An 18,017-nucleotide genomic window follows, 5' to 3' on the forward strand; every position below is an offset into this window, starting at 1 on the left:
CGTCCGGGAACTATCGTCTACCTGCAATTGCGGCGGCGTGCGGTGGATCTTGACATTGTGAGGGAGATACGGTGGTTATGGCGGCGGCTGTGGTGGAGGTGGTTATGACGGTGGTTTTGGTGGAGTTGTTTTGGAGTCGACCTCACTCTTGTACGAATCAAGGTTTAGAGAATTTAGAATCGAGGTTTGGGAGGTAAGCTGCCGACCCTCGAACCCGAGAACGAATTGGAGCCGGTTTAGATCTATTTTGTGTTGCCGACTTCCAAACGACGCCGTTTCGGAGTTCGAGTGCGGGTCAGAAGTGGGCTCGACGATGCCGTTTCGGAGTAGAAATCGAGATTGATTTTTTCTTATGAGGAAGACGTCTGAGATGGTGTGAAGCTCGTTGAGTGAAATTTTTTGTTTATTTTGGAGAAGATGGCTTTTTTGAAAAGTTTAAGGATTGAATTGAATTTTTTTGAGAACTTCAGTTTCGGCTGTATTGAATTTTGGGGTGAATCTGTAATTTTTGAAATTTATAATTTAAAGGGCATTTTGGTCCTTTTGAGTCAAAAATACTAGGGCTGGGACTTTGGGATCGGGATTCGGGATCCCGTCCCGTCCCGATTAGAATTTTACTATTTGGGATTAAAACTTCGGGAATTCGGGATTACGGGATTCGGGATTCGGATTAGGAACAAATACGGGATCGGGATTCGGGAATTGGTTCAATCCCGATCGGGATATTTTAATCCCGAATTAGAAAAAAAAGAAAAAAAAACTAATAAACACACACACACACACACACACACACACACACACACACACATATATATATATATATATATATATATATATATATATATATATATTTGTCAAGGAGATAGAGAAATACAATATAAAACATCGTTTCAACTTATTTTTAAAATTTTCAAATTTCATTTGTTCCAAGTTTTGTGGTAAAAATAAATAGTGCAATAATAATAGTATTTATATAATATATTCAAGTTGGTTTAATGTATAAAATAATATTAATGAAAAAAAATATATATATTTCTTAGTTTTTAGCCAAAATATGGGATTCCCGATCCCAATCCCGAATTCCCGAAATATTTAGGGATACCGATATTACCGGGATTTAATATTATGGGACGGGATTGGGATTTAAAATTTCTATCCCGAATCCCGAAATCCCGATCCCGAAAATCCCGAATTCCCGAAATCCCGTCCCGAACTCACCCCTAAAAAATACACCCACAGTCGCACAATCCGCGTGTGGAGCACACGATAAGCTAGCAGGGCCCTTGTTGCCTTTGACTAATTTTCATAGGGGGATTATTGCTAATTTTTTTAACACGAAGGTTTTTTCAGCAATTTTAGATTACCCAGGGGTGATTTTTGCAAAACACCCCTTCTTAATTATTCAATTTCATATCAATTCAATTTTTTTCCTCAAATTCTAACTTTATTTTAGTTTGAACATGTGAAGATTTTTCTCAAATTTGAACTTGGAATGCTAGAGATGTTTTTAGTGTGTGATTTTGTGAAAAAATGTTATGGAAAAAGAATGGTGGAGAATGAGAAGAGAAGATTTTAGAGAGACAAATATTTTCAGTTGTTTGCAAGATTTGGTAAAATTTGTGTGGGATTTAGTATTTCAGAATGTAAATATATGTGCTACGCAGTTAACAATAAAACATAAAAGTTCCAATTTCCACACGAGAAAGAATAACATGTTCTATTACTCACAATTCACACCCTTTTTTCCTAACAAAAGAATTGTGCAACGGTATACGTGCAATTAAAACTCCACTCTCCCGTATAACTATCCACAAATTACACCACGAGACGTGTAAAATGCACTTATAGTAAGTCACGCGCGACAAATTCGATTTAAAAACATTCACAATACCGAGAATCAAATTAAACTCGGATATCGTTAAACATAACGATCTCTTAATTAGTACTTTAGATTATTGATGGATCAATATATAATATATATATATATATATATATATATATATATATATATATATATATATATATATATATATATGATATATCCGAGCATCAACGACTCACAAGGTGAGAGGAACTCCGATGAGGGAAGTAGTCACTGCTGAGATGGCAACCCTAGCCACGATTGAATATATCTTTCTCTTTCTGCTTCTGCCGCTCTTCTTCCCTTCAGGTGCCGCCGCCTCAGGTGGCGGTGCCGCCGTCGCATTCTGTTGATGATTGTTCATCATCATCATCATCTTCTGTTGCTGCTGCTGCTGCTGCTGATAATTGTTCATCATCATCATCATCTCTGGAGATGGCATCCCGTTCATATTATAACCACCACCACCGCCACCACCACCAACCATCGGAAACCCAACCGCACAACCACTATAACCCATTGGTTGCTGCTGGTACTGATGCGATGGTGACGGCATGGAGACACTATGATTCAGATACTGCTGATGCTGCTGCTGCGGCGGCGGCGGCGGCGGCGGAAGCATGGAGGAGCTACGGTTCATATGCGATGGCGGCGCCGGCGGCGCAGCTGACGGGGTTTGATCACCATCATCTCCGGCGAGAACACACTCGAGGTGGATATCAAGGGAGCACGCATCGCAGCGGTACCTCCAGGCCGTACAGCTCTGACGGCAGAGAGCACACGCGGCGGGGTTTCCGGGCTGGAGCTTCAGGAGGTGTTGAGGGTGCTGCGTGAGACGCACGTGCAGCGGCAGCTGCGTGCAGAGCGGGTGGACGTCGAACTCGCACGCCTCGCACGCGTAGAAGAGGCCGTTGACGAGGTCGCCGCAGAGGTCGCAGAAGCGGTCGTTGACCGGAAGGTTGACCAGGGTTAGGGGGTGTTTGGGGTGGAGCGCCGATTGGGCGACGGAGGGACACGTGGCGCAGAACTCGTGGAGGTCAACGTCGCAGGCGTGGCAGCGGTACCTTGCGCCGAACCCCAGCGCACTGCACCCGTTGCAGAGGAACTCGCTGGGGATGTCGACAAGGTAGAGGGGGTGTTTGGGGTCTGTGAAATGTCGTATGATTGTGGGTTTCGGTGAAGAAGCAGATCTGTTCAGTGGAGCCATTGTTATAATTAGTTTCTCTCTCTACTCTCTCTCTCATCTGCTCTTAACTCCTCAAATCAAATTACACAAAATGCACACTTGGGCATGTATTTTATTAGGGTTTTTTGACTTTTTCATTATACCCAATCAGAATCAACCACCCTTTCATATTTTCTATTAGTATTTTTTTTTAATTACATTATAAATACTTTTATTTAAAAAAAATAGATTTATACTCCCTCCATGCCAAAGTATATATTTTGTCGATTTGAGTTGTTGCGCACATATTAAAAAAACTAATAAATGTGCGTCAATTTTAGAGAAAAATATAGATATTTCTATTAATTCTCAGTCAATTAATGAATAATAATAAAGGTAAAATTGAGAAAATAGTAATTAATGCATCATTGAAATTCTAAAATGACAGATAATATAATTTGAAACAAGAAAAAAATCCACAAAGCAAATGTTAATTTCGAGAGGAAGGAGTATGTGATTACTATTTCATTTGTATGCATTAATAATTTGGTATAATAAGATTGAGACTAGTTGCAAAAATATTGATTTATTTAATGATGTGATAAATATCCATATCTCATTTATTTAAGGGTAAATTACAAACACCCCATAAGGTATGGTCAAATTACAAAAACCCCCCTCTTGTTTGGATAATTACATCTACCCCTCAACTATGATTTTTTTCTTACACCTCCACCCCTATTGTGCCAAATTCAATATAATCATCTAGATTCCGTGGAATGTGCTCTAGTTTGTATTCGTTTTGTGTAAAAATACAATTTCCGATGCACTACAAACTGATATACACAAGCTAAAAATCACATATTATGATCATCTTACTTCATAATGTAGAGTTTGAATGGTATAAAACGGGTACAAAAGTGATAATATTTCATATAATCTCGAAGATTCCACTAAATTTGAAGAGCTGAGGGGGTGGTTGTAATTATGCAAACAAGAGGGGTGTTTTTGTAATTTGACCATACCTCAGGGGTGTTTGTAATTTACCCTTTATTTAATAATCATTATTATAAAAATGTGTACATGGTCAAGAGTGCTGACCAAGTCCATGTCAACTTACATGAAGCTGCTAGCTACAATGAAGTTTGCATTTATTTATTACACGATCTCTTACAAAAAGACACAAATAATTATTTGTATGAATTGTCTATGCAACAATCAGTTGACCTTGTTAGTTAATCCAACCACCTATCTTCTTTTTTCTTTTTTATTTTTCCTTTTCTTATTGTAAGAAGAGCAAGTTGATTGTATTTTTTTTTGTTTTATGTTGTGTCACTTGCATTATTCCAGGAACAAGCAATCTTAACGTGTTCGGACAAGCATAGAGGATTAGACTATATTTTATCCATCTAACTTCTAAGAGAGAGATCCAATCTCATTTTTTCAGGTTTCGTTAATGTATTTTCAAATCATTTTTCAAGTTTTAAAACATTGTACTAATTTTAATTTTCATGGGCTGTCCTAAAATGATCATTTCATGGCTATTGAGAGCGGATTACATCAGATGTTTCTATATCTCAAATTTATGACTTGCTCCTACGGAACCAAGGCCGAAAAGATTGATAAAATAAGTCATTATTCACAATCACTGATGAAGGATTCCTCGAAAAATTAAGGATTCGTGTTGATTTATATGCTTATGAAAATCTACTTGCTCTGTTGAGACAGATTACTTGTTACAACATTAGGTGTAGTAATATAATTAATCTTGTGTGGATACATAATTAATCTACTAAAAATCGAATAAAAGAACACAAGAATTTAATGTGGTTTGGATGCAAATGTACCATACATCCACGATGACTTGCAAACTAGTTCAGATTTAAACGTACAATATTGGAATTAATAAAAACACTAAAGACTCCCTCTTTATGTTATATATTGTTCTTGCACACGAGTCGAACTTGTTGATATTCAAAGCAATTCCTCCATCCGCAATCTTGGACTCCCTCCAATGCTGAACTCCCTTCAGACGGTGGATCTTCATTATAACCTGGTAGAAGAAGCTCGTCATGTTGCCACACCTGACACCTGACGTGCAGACATGGTACCCTTCAAAGCCTTCAAGCTGGGATAGTTTCGATTAAAGTTCCAAGGTTCTTCACTGGTTCTTCTGTCTTATATAGGGACGAAAATAAGCCTCCTAAACTTAGCTTAAACCCTAAAAAAACGATTTAACTAGGTAATAAAATCCTAGTCGATTTCTACTTCTATTCTAGGTAAGTATAAAAGATACCTAACTAGAAAATAATACATGTTAATAAATCTAAGTCCTAATAAAAATATTACAATAATAGGACTCTAATTAATTTCAAAATAAATATAGAAACAAATCTTTGCCGATCTTTTAATTCCAAAGCATGACAAATTTCCTCAATCTTCACTAACTGAAATTTGGCGCCAACAATTAGTATTTTTTTGTAGAAATCGAGAACGAATCCGGCCTTACACATACGCGAGGAAGGTAATCAAAAGGGAAAGAAAATGATTTCTTCTTTCTTTTATCACTTAGAAGCCGTGTGAGATGAAAGTCTCATGCACGGTTTATCGCAGTTTTATCACTTTTATCAATTTGTAGGGTGTTTTGAATACACACCCCTAAAGTATACAAAATATGCTATTTTTTTTTTTTTTTTAATATTTTAATTTGTTTGTGAACGTGTCATGTTGTCTTTCTTATTTATATTGTTTTTTTACTGTTGCAGTTATTTGGACGTTTTTAATCACCGCTCGTCTTTTTTTTTTTTTTTTTTTTTTTTTTTTTTTTTTTTTAAATTATCATAACTATTTTGGAGTGTGAATTAAAAAAAATGAAAACACAAAAAACGAAAATGCTCATATTTATTTTTTCTTCTTATTTAACTCTGAGACAGATTTTGGAATATAAGAAATAAATGAAAATTATTTAATTCATGGAGGGGCTGAATGAAATATTAAACAATGAAAAGTTTGATGAATAATTAATTTGACTAATTATTAATTTGCGTCACATGGATGACGAAGTTCAAATACGTATGTATATTTCAATCTGATCGTGTCCATGTATATATAAATAATTGTAAAGTTATATATATATATATATATATATATATATATATATATATATATATATATATATATATATATATATATATATATATATATATATATATATATTTATTTTAATGAGAAAGGCCCAAACTATTTTGCATCATTTGAGAAAAAACCCACTCCAAATTTCAGCTATCAATTTTTCCATTTATGTCCCTCCACCTAATACACTATCCCTATGACCCATCAGCTGTGTCTTTCTTTTTTCATTTTTTTTTCATTTTTATTAATTTATTATAAGTAATTAATTTTTTTTTTTAATTTTAATTTTTTTTTTAATTTTTTAATTTTTGTTTTTTTAAACTTTTTTTCCCCATCATGTATATTAATCGACTATGAAGCATATTAAATCGACTGTGATGAACTATAGTCGATTAATGAACCGTCTACTAAAAATACTCACAAGTTCAAAAATGCAAACTCAATTATATTTTACAAAAACAAACAATATACAAACATTATAACTGATTTATACAATTGGCATCAATAAACAAAAAATCCAAAAAAAAAAAAAATTGGATTCAGTGAAGCATATTAGTCGACTATGATGTGAAACATAGTCGATTAAGAATCTGCTACTAAAAATTAAATAACAAATCACAACTGCTAAAAATCAACTATATATCACAAAAACGAAAAATATACAAATATTATAAACAATTTATACAATTGGAATCAATAAATAAAAAATCAAAAAAAGAAAAATTTGGAGTCGATCAACCTTAATCGACTACCAGAGCATAGTCGATTAGCTTAATCGACTATGAGCATGTACATATATAGTCGATTAAGGTTAGCCAGCGCAAAATTCTCTACACGCACCGTTCTTCGCCCGATCCACCAAAGAACCATAAATCTGTCTCCCCATCGTCACCACACCGCCGCTACAACACACTATTCAACCAATCCCTAACAAGAATAAAATAAATAAAATAAATAATTCATACAAAAAAAACACAAATTAGCATTTCAATGTCCAAAAAAAAAAAAAAAAAAAAACAAAAACAAAACAGAAACGTTTCAAAGATATTTGTCAACCATTGTTGGTCAAGATCCATAAACAATTTTTGAGCACATGACAAAACCAACACTATAAAAATAATAAAAGTAAAAAAAAAATACCTTCATCAACAATTTCTGTTGATTCTCCTCCTCCGACGAGTGCTTCTTCTTCTATCTCAACAGTTTGTTCCTCTTCTTCTTCCACACGTCGACGGGGTGGAACATGCTGTTGAGAAAGAAGTGTGTTTCTCCACCACATGCCGACGACGAGTGATTCCTCTTATTTCTTTCTCCATCTTCCGGTGGTGGCGACGGCAGCGACGTGGAGAAGATTGCCGGAGAAAACGAAGAAAAAAAAAAGAAAACAGAGAAGAGAGAAAACAGAGAAAAAGAGAAGAGAGAAACGCAGAGAAGAAGAGAAGCGGCGCAATAAATTTAAAAATAAGATTATGATTTTAAAAGAGTATAATAGACAATTAATGATAGTTTTGGAATTATGAAAATATCACATGGGTGGAATATCAGCTAAGGGGTTCTGTAGTTATTTTTGGAAGGGGGTGTTTCCTTAACTATATTTCCTAGATCGGGGGTTTTCTCTAATTATATATATATATATATATATATATATATATATATATATATATATATATATATATATATATATATATATATATATATATATATTGATCGGAATTTTGGATTTTCGAAAATCATATGAATATTAACATTTTTAAAACTTTCGAAAACTTTCATAAATATTTAAAGACACCTACTTTCATAAAATTATAAATCTAAAATTAGTCATATGATAAATATATAACTATAATGACTCCAATTGCAATAAGCATCTATTTTCTTTTGTTTGTAGACACCTATTTTCAAATACGACATAAATTCTAAGCCCTCTTGAAATAATAAAAGTTAAAACTATGAAGAAACTAGCAAATAAAATACTTTGGCTCTCCAACATGGAGCATATTATAGTAAAAATATGTAAATATATCATTTATTTTACACTAAGTAAAATAAATAAGATATTATTGGCATATTTTTCGGAATTTTTTTTTCGGAATTTTTATAATTATTTCGGAAAGTAAATCGGATCGTAAATTGGAAATTCCAAATATTTTTTACATAATTCCAATTTAAAAATATCAAAAAATATCGGAAATCGTAATTTTTGAATCGGAATGAAAAGAGTTGTTCTAGAGTCGGAAGGTTTCGAATAGAAACCGGTGGAAATTAGAAATTTTTGTCCTACTAGTAGTATCTCTTAAAGTGCAAAGTGCCAAACTATTTTTTTTTTTTATTTTACTACCCACTTTTTTCCTTTTTTTTCTGGTCGATTAATGGTGCAAAATCATTCGGTGTATCCTACCGGATATAACATCTACAAAACCATTATGGGGCATCCTTATAAACTCGCCTAAGGCCCCGAATTCTGATAAACATGCCAGAACAAACCAACTGAAAAAAATCAAAGCGCACGTATTGCTGAAGTAAACTGTCGATAGATAAAATGAGCACAAAATTTAAATTTGCTGCATTTGTAAATGCACACACCCACACACACCGACGTAAAAGATAAAAAGTTACAAATTTGCCACACGTAGTTTTATTCTGTTACACACTTCAATACACCACAAAAATACACGTACACTTTAGATATAGATGGATGAATATATATATATATATATATATATATATATATATATATATATATATATATATATATATATATATATATATATATATATATATATATATATATATATATATATAAATAAGTTCATGATTTTCTTGGATCCTTGAGGACAATGGGAACTCCAATAAGCGAAGTTGACACTGCTGCCACAGTTATCCTACCCAAAGTTGAATATATATTTTTCTTTTTCTTGCTTCCTTTCCCACTCCCCTCCCCTTCTTCTACCTTGCCCGCCTGCGCCGGAGATACCGCCATCTCATCTATCGGGATCCCAATAATATGCGGCGGCATAGATTCGCTACGTTTCAGATACGGCGACGCCACAGCGATCGACGAAACATCCACGGCGAGGACACACTCCACGTGGACATCCAGGCAGCACGCATCGTATCGGTACCTCCAGGACATACAAACTTTAAAGCAGAGGGCACAAGCGGCGGATTTTCCGGGCTGGAGCTTCAGGAGATGGTGGCCGTGCTGCGGGAGGTGCGCGTGCAGCGGCAGCTGGGTGCAGATCGGGTGCACGTCGAAGCCGCAGTCGCCGCACGAGTGGAATAGGCCCTCGACGGTGTCGCCGCAGAGGTCGCATATCCGGTCGTCGACCGGGTTGCTGACTAGGGTTAGTGGGTGGGTGGGGTGGAGGTCCGATTCGGTTGTGGCCGGACACGTGGCGCAGAAGTCGTGGAGGTCGATGTCGCAGTCGTCGCAGCGGTACCTGGTGCTGAAACCTGGCGCACTGCACCCACTGCAGAGGAACTCGGTGGGGGTGTTGAGGAGGAGGTGGAGGGGGTGTTTGGGGTCGGCGGAATGGTGTACGGTCGTCGGTTTTGATGGAGATGGAGCCATTGATTAATTACTTTCTCTCTCTTGCTCTTCAAATTATACATGGGCTTCGGCACGTATTTAAGGGTTTTGGGAGGAATAATAAAGTAAGTAATTCATTGTTATTTATTAGCCAATCGACCAATTCCTCCTTTCATATTTTCTAAGCTTGATTACAATTAGACGGCTTCCTCCAGTATACTCCCACTTGAGTATCGTTCGAGAATCTTTTTCTCCCACGTCATCCTGTAAGGGATGGTCTACTGATTTGACTAAATGAGCTTACATACATTAGTTGACCCAGGTTAAAATTCGATTGACAATTATTACTAGATCGATCTTGTCACACATGATTAATCTAGTGCGTTGTTGATCATTTTTTACCTAAAAAAAATGTTTCTCTCCAGCACCTCTCATAATTATATGCACCTCACTTGTGAATTTATAGCGTTTATCGTTTACAAGATAAACTTTTTTTTCTTTTTCTTTTTCTTTTTAACCTAGATGTTCAAGTTTTGTCAGACTAATTTTGGGTGTACGAGGTCTTCCTCTGATTCATTTACCAGATAAATTCGAATGCAAATCACGGCCCCTTGTTTTTTTCATGACAGATCATTTCATCCATGACGCTCATGAGTGGGTTAGAACTTGAAACCCACAAGGCATATATAATTATTCAATACTGTTAAATACACCCCTAATGTATAGCGTAACAACTATCTCCTAAACTATATTTTGTAGGGGTTGTATAGGGTCCGAGAGGGGTTGTACTACTCGGACCCAAAGGATTTAATCTGGTGCGTAGAAAATATTTAGTAAAAATTTATAGTCGTTGATTTAAAGTACGAACTAGTACGATCCAGTACGAACCTATGAATTTATAAATTAAAGTACGAACCCAGTAAAAATAGATCGTACAAAGGTCGTACTCCATCGTACTTCATGTAAAATTACTTTATTAACCTTACATTATTAAACCAGAGAATTAAAAGTAGGGTTAACTGTACTTTGCCCCTAACTTTGGTCATTTTTGCTCTTTGCCCCCCAAATAAAAAAAAATTGCACGATCATACATCGACTAACTAATTTAGCCAAATTTCACCAATTAACCAATTTTTGACCATAATTTCAAGTTTGACCCCAATTTTGACTCGCCACCACCGGAGACCGCCAGAGACCACGATCTCCGGCGTTGACTCGTTTTTTTTTCAAAACTTTTTTTTTGTCTGAATTTTTTTTCCGGTAGCTCAATCGCAGGGTCTCCGGCTTTGATTTTTTTTTTCTTTTAAATTTTGTTTTTTCTAAAAAAAACTATTTTAACTAATATTAATGTATTAACTGTTAAATTACTGTCTCCAACAGTTATTTAACTGTCGGAGAGAGTAATTTAATGTTAATTAACCTTTTTTTTCTTAAAAAAAATATATTAATTAATATTACTATCTTGACTGCTAAATTACCGTCTCCACAATTATTTAACTGTTAATTGACTTTTTTTTCTTAAAAAAATATTTTAATTAATATTACTGTCTTAGCTGCTAAATAACTGTCTTCAACAGTAATTTAACTGTCGGATACAATAATTTAAATGTTAATTGACTTTCTTTTTTGAATTTTTTTTTCTAAAAAAAAATTATTAATTAATATTACTGTCTTGGCTCAAAATTATTGTCTCCAACAGTAATTTAACTGTCTGAGACAATAATATTATTGTATTAATTAATTTTATCGTCTTGACCTGCATTATTGTTGTTTTCGACTGTAATATTATTGTCTTCGACCGTAATATTACTGTCTCAAGCAATAATATCACTGTTTGGGACAGTAATATTAGTAATATTACGGTTCAGGAAAATAATATTCATAATATTACTGTTTGAAACAATAATATTATTGTCTGAAATAGTAATATTATTGTATGAGACAGTAATTTAGTAGGCAAGATAGTAATATTAATTAAAATATATTTTTCTAAGAATATTTTTTTCAAAAACGAAAAAAAAAGTCAATCCGAGAGAGCGGCAGTCAACTACGGTTGACCGGCTGAAAAAAAAATTCATAAAAAAAATGTTTTCAAAAAAAATAAGTCAACGCCGGATACCGCCCCCCGGTCAACGCCGGAATCTGGCCGAAAAAAAAATTCAGAAAAAAAATTATTTTCTCAAAAAAAAATATTTTTTCAAAAAAATATTAAAATGGGGGTTAATGTGATATATTTGTTTAAATTCGGGGTCAATGTGTAATATTAAGGAAGTTAGAGTATAATGGATGAAATTGATAAAAAATATATTATGGAGGGTATTTTAGAGTAAATACATGGTGATGGGTTAATTTGAAAGATTGTTGTTTATGTGGGACCAATGTGCATTTAAGTCCATTGTCATGATGACCCTAATTATTAATTATTATTAATTGTTACTTAAGTTTTAGTTATAGGGGTTTTTATGTAATTTCACCTATAAGGTAGGTATCGTACTTTTTTTATGGGGTTCGTACAAATCATACGTGTCACATTTTTATTGGTTGATTTTCAATCGTTTGGGTCCGAGTAGTACAACCTCTCTCGGACCCTAGACAACCCCTATTTTGTAACACTAACATCCCTAAACTAATATTGTACCACTTATATATATATATATATATATATATATATATATATATATATATATATATATATATATATATATATATATATATATATATATATATATATATATATATATATATATATATATATATATATATAAAAGTGAGTGATAGTTGGACATAACAGATTATAGTCGATATTTTTGAAAATTTTCTAATTTTCTTTTTGGAATTACAAAACCAGTATTTTCAATTACAATTTCAATTCCCAAAATTTTTGAATGTAGAAATACATTTTAATTCCATAAGCATCATAACTATCAAATATTTTGAAATTTTAAAAAATCACACAACTTTTAAAATTTCGGATATTTTTTAAATCTGTTGGACATTCCATAAGGTTTTTGAGAAAATTATAAGAACTACTTTTATAAGTATCATAGCATAAATTTCACAAATGATTCATTGTGAATCTCAATGAAAAAGAAAGTTAAAAAAGAAAATTAAAAGAAAAGTGATGATGCTAAAGTTGGATCACCTTAGTGAGTTGAATCAGGATGAGCTGGAAGAGCAGAGTGAATCACTGGCTCACGAGCTTGATGACATTGAGATACCTGCGATCACAGAACACGTAAACTAGGCCGGGGGTTGATCCAGCGGAAACCCCTCCGACGCTCAAGTCAGACGTGCTGATAGTGGAAATAGTCCAGAGAATACAGTTAATAGTATTGTTCAGTTAATAGGGCGTACATTAAGGAATGAGTTCAAACCTTTATTTATAGCTTAGTTGAGATTGTCGGGCCCAAACCTTACTTGAAGGTGATTGGGCCTCGGTGATAGTGGTCTTCGATATTGGGCTCGTGGCCCAGTAGGTAAATAATTTGTAGGCCCATTGGGTTGGGCCAATTAGGCATATCATTAAGCCCCCCACTCTCGAGTCGATGTGGGAGCCACGTTGAAATGGGTTCTCGATCGTGTCGAGAGTAAAAATTGTAGTGGTCGCTCTTTGGCATATGGCCTGATGGTGTGCGAAAACGTGTTGGAGCGTGTGTCGGAGGGGCGTGATGGCGCGTTGGCGCGTTGCGCGGCCAAGTTGTCGCGATGAAAGTTACTTGAGTCGTCGATGTTGTTCCGCGATGATGTAGTAGCGAATTATCTCCTCGTGGGAGTTGTCTCGTCGCGGGGTAATATAGTTGATCGAGTTATCTCCTCGTGGGAGTTGTCTCGCAATAATGTAGTAGCACGGATCAAGTAATCTCTTCGTGGGAGTTGTTATTTATTGACATTGTCAATGTTTCGACGCGTTGCTCGTATGTGTTTACATATAGCCTTGTGCGTGATGTACTTGAGGAGGGGATCAAGCTCTCAAGATTTTTTTTTATGGGGATCGTGCCCCTTGTTAGACCTCGTAGGTTGTAAGTATGTTTGGACCGTGGCCACGTTTGAATGAAGGACCCGTCGAAAACAAGTAGAGAAATTTGAGTAATCAAGCTGGCCAGGCTATATAGATTCCCATAATATCTCTAAGTATTTCTAAGGTTGTAATCGTGCTAACTCGAGTTTGCGATTGTGTAGTGAATTGCAAGCGAGTTGTCTCCTCGAGAGAGTTGTCTTACAGCGAAGTTGTAGGAGCATTGGATGACGCGCGATTGAGGAGCGTACGGATTGAGGTCGCTCTGAGCGAGTTATCTCCTCGTGGGAGTTGTCTCGCAGCGAGTCTTATTATCGAGCGAGGTGGCTGCACGTGGGAGTTGCCTTGCAACGTGCCGAGCGAGTTGACTCTTCGTGGGAGTTGTCCTGCTGCGGGTTGGGGTACTGAGCGAGTTGGCTCCTTGTGGGAGTTGTCTCGCTGCGGGTTCGTAGTACCGAGCGAGTTGGCTCCTCGTGGGAGTTGTCTCGCTGCGGGTTGTAGTACGGAGCGAGTGGTCTCCTCGTGGGAGTTATCTCGCTGTGATTTTGAGACCCGAGAGAGTTGGCTCCTCGTGGGAGTTGCCTCGCAACGGGTTATAGGACGGAGCGAGTGGTCTCCTCGTGGGAGTTGTCCCGCTGTGGGTAGTAGTTCCGAGCGAGTTGGCTCCTCGTGGGAGTTGTCTCGCAAGCCCCCCACTTTCGAGACGATGTGGGAGCCAAGTCGAAAAGGGTACCGGATCGTGTCGAGAGTAGATCGGTGCTGTAGTCTTGCGTTAATCGTTGGCATGGCGTGGAGAAATAATTTATTTTATTTTATTTATCCATTTGATAGCGAACGCGGATGAGGCGATCACGAAACCTTTGGATGAGATGTCCAACCTTCGGATGGGATGTTATATTAGAGACCTATGGTCCGAGGTGGATGCGCACGGTTGTGCCATTGCTTCAGTTGCGCTCTTCAACTTTTTATTTTTATTTATTTATTTTTTTTTTTTCTCTGTTGACGCGCGCGCGCGATTCTGGGCGCGCGTGTACGCCATGCGTGCGTGCTGTGCACGCGCGTTTCTTCTCGTTTTTTTTTTTTTGAGCTTGTTGATATCCACCCCATTTAGAGATTTCTTATCTTTGGGGTAGAGAGATGATATATACGCTACTCTTAGGTTGGAATGTCTAACTCTTTTGGGTAGAAATGTAAGAGGGTGTATCACCCTTAAGATGAGATATCCAACCAATGGAATGCTGAGCACGCGGATGTAGAGAGCGCGGATGCAGAGTGCGTGCGCGGAAGCGGATGCGGATCGCACGGATTTGGAGTGCATGCACAGATGCGGATGCGGAGAGCGCGGATTTGGAACGCATGCGCAGATGCGGATGCGGAGCGCGCGGAAGCATAGCATATCATAGCATAGCATAGCATAGCATAGCAGATGCGGAAGCATAGCATATCATAGCATATCGTAGCATAGCATATCATAGCATAGCATAGCATATCGTAGCATAGCATAGCAGATGCGGAAGCATAGCATATCATAGCATAGCATAGCATATCGTAGCATAGCATAGCATAGCAGATGCGGAAGCATAGCATATCATAGCATAGCATAGCATATCGTAGCATAGCATAGCATATCATAGCATATCGTAGCCTAGCATATCATAGCATAGCATAGCATATCGTAGCATAGCATATCGTAGCATAGCATATCATAGCATAGCATAGCAGATGCGGATGTGCAGATACAAATGTGGACCGCGCGGATGTTGAGTGCGCGGATGTGGAGCGCATGCGCGAATGCAAAGAGCACGGATGGGGAACGCATGCTCGGATGCGGAGTGGAACGCGTGGATGTGGAGCTCGTCCGGACGGAAGCGGAACACATGCGCGGATGCAGATGTAGAGCACACGAAAGCGGAGCACTTATGCGCATGCGGATGTAGACCGCGCGGATGCTGAGCGCGCGGATGTGGAGCACATGCGCGGATGCGAATGTGGATGCGGATTGCGCGCTCGTCGCTTGGGGCGCGACGTTGGGGATGTGTTATCCTTGGAGTGGAGAGAACATACCCAACTCTTGAGATGAGATGTGAATTTGTTGGAGTTCAAAGGTAGGGAGGATGTACCACCCTTGTGACGAGATGTCCAACCCTTTGGATGAGATGCCAAACCTTGAGGTGGGATAGCCCCCCATCTTAGGTGAGGCGATCATGAACCCTGTTATGGTTTTGAAGAACTTCCAGTGTCTTTGACATCATTGGAATGGGGAGCTCGTAAGGGAGAGGCGTTGGCTCTCCGAGGTGAACATGGGCGATATTGCGCAGTTTGCGCTTCTCGGCGATGTTGCACAGTTCGCGCTTCTCCGGGTTGAGTGAGTTGTTGTATTCAGAATTGAAGGTTCGAAGTAGATGCCTACGACACACTCGCTTGGTGGGTGTTACCTTATAGTGGTGGTTGTGCTACGGCTGGAGCCGCATGAGGGGCGTTGACTCCTGCTATGGTGATGTATGGTGCCACTGCTTCAGTGACAGTGGCAGCACGAGTTGAAGCTTCTGCGATCATACTCTGAAGGTCCTCATCGGTTATCTGAACCGTTAGAGGAGCAAGTAGAAGTTGATTTTGTTGAAGGTTCGGCGATCATACGCTGAAGGTCCTCTTCGGTTATCTGAACCGTTAGAGGAGCAAGTAGAAGTTGATTTTGTTGAAGGTTCGGCGATCATACGCTGAAGGTCCTCTTCGGTTATCTGAACCGTTCGAGGGGGGATGGAGGTAGGCCCCCATTGAGTCGATAACCCATGGCGAACGAAATATTTTGGGGGCAGAGGTAAGCTTCCAGGGAGTCGATAACCCTTGGCGAACGAAATGTTTTGGGGGCACTATAAACCTCCAGATTTTATGTTGACTTGAGCTAATAATTATGTGGTGAAAGAAATCAAACAATATATTTTATCCAAATTATATCACGAGTAACGATCGAGTAATGAGTTTTCCACCAAGGTCAATTATATGTAAGTCCCTAACCAAACATCTTTATTATTCTAGGTTTATGGGCTATATATCTTTCACCAATAAGCTCATCTCTTTAATATTTATTATAAATAAAGGAAACATTCATGTAAATGCCTATATTACCCTCAACCATTTATACCCAATTCTTAATTTTAACCCCAATTTAATCAATTTTGTCCATAAAAATTCAATTTTGACCATAAAAACTCAATTTTGACTTTTTTTTTCAAAAAAAAAGTTTTGCCGCTGGAATCCGGCGGTTAACGCCGGTCTTCGACATTGACTTTTCAAAATTGGAGTATACATTAATATGCTCCAATTTCATCCCTAACTTAATTTAATCTCAATTTGACCCCAAATTTCACAAATTATTCAATTTTGACCCAAAACTTTTTATTCCAATTTTTTTTTTGCCGCCGGATTGCGGCGTTGACTTTTCAATTTTTATTATTTTATTTTTCTTTTTTTAGGATTTTTTCCGCGGTTTCCGGCGTTGACTTTTTTTAAGTGTTCTTTTATGGGTTTTTTTTTTTTTTTTTTTTTTTTTTTTTTTTTTTTTTTTTACGTCCGCCACTAAACATTGACCGTAATTGTGCTGTCACTGACAGTAAATTAAAGTAATTATACTGTCAATGACAGTTAATTAACGTAATTGTACTGCCGTTGACAATGCATTTATGTAATTGTTCTGCCGTTGACAGTAAATTAACGTAATATTATTATTTTTTATTTTTTGTTATTTTTTTTTTATTTTGTTTGATTAGTTGACAAGTCAACGTAATTATATTACTATCGTTGACAGTAAAATAACTGTAAACACAATAATATTACTGTCAACAACATCAATATTATTATTTTTTTGGGTTTTTTGTTTTGTTTGAGTTATTCACGTAGTAACGTAATAATATTACTGTCTATTATTGTAATATTACTATAAACACAATAATATTACTGTGGTTGACGGTAATATTACTGTTGTTATAGTAATATTGTTGTCAACCACATCAATATTATTATTTTGTTTGCAATATTTTGTTGTTTGAGTTATTCACGGAGTAACGTAATAATATTACTTTATATTATTGTAATATTACTGTGGTTGACGGTAATATTACTGTTGTTATAGTAATATTACTGTCACTCACAGTAATATTAATTTTTTTGGCTTTTTATTATGTCTACATTTGTTGAACGGTCAATATGTAATATTACTCTATTACACAATAACAATGAGTTTTGTTGTGTTAATATTACTGTGCTAGAGATTAATATAGCAATATTACTGTGTTAAACTGTAGTTTAGTTGATTTTA

General features: G+C 36.7%; 1 protein-coding gene across 1 annotated transcript; it reads right to left on the minus strand.

The window, feature by feature from the left end:
- Window positions 1–2,057: 2,057 nt before the first annotated feature.
- LOC105960304 (protein VACUOLELESS GAMETOPHYTES) lies at window positions 2,058–3,200 on the minus strand. Its single transcript, XM_012984469.2, has 2 exons — window positions 2,346–3,200; window positions 2,058–2,207 (listed from the first exon to the last, which is right to left on the minus strand). The coding sequence occupies exons 1-2, from the start codon at window positions 3,066–3,068 to the stop codon at window positions 2,058–2,060; spliced, it is 873 nt and encodes a 290-aa protein (XP_012839923.2). The 5' UTR covers window positions 3,069–3,200.
- Window positions 3,201–18,017: the final 14,817 nt, after the last annotated feature.

Source organism: Erythranthe guttata, chromosome 6, assembly GCF_056151865.1.
Source record: "Erythranthe guttata isolate IM_541 chromosome 6, IM_541, whole genome shotgun sequence".
In the NCBI taxonomy this organism is placed as follows: domain Eukaryota; kingdom Viridiplantae; phylum Streptophyta; class Magnoliopsida; order Lamiales; family Phrymaceae; genus Erythranthe; species Erythranthe guttata.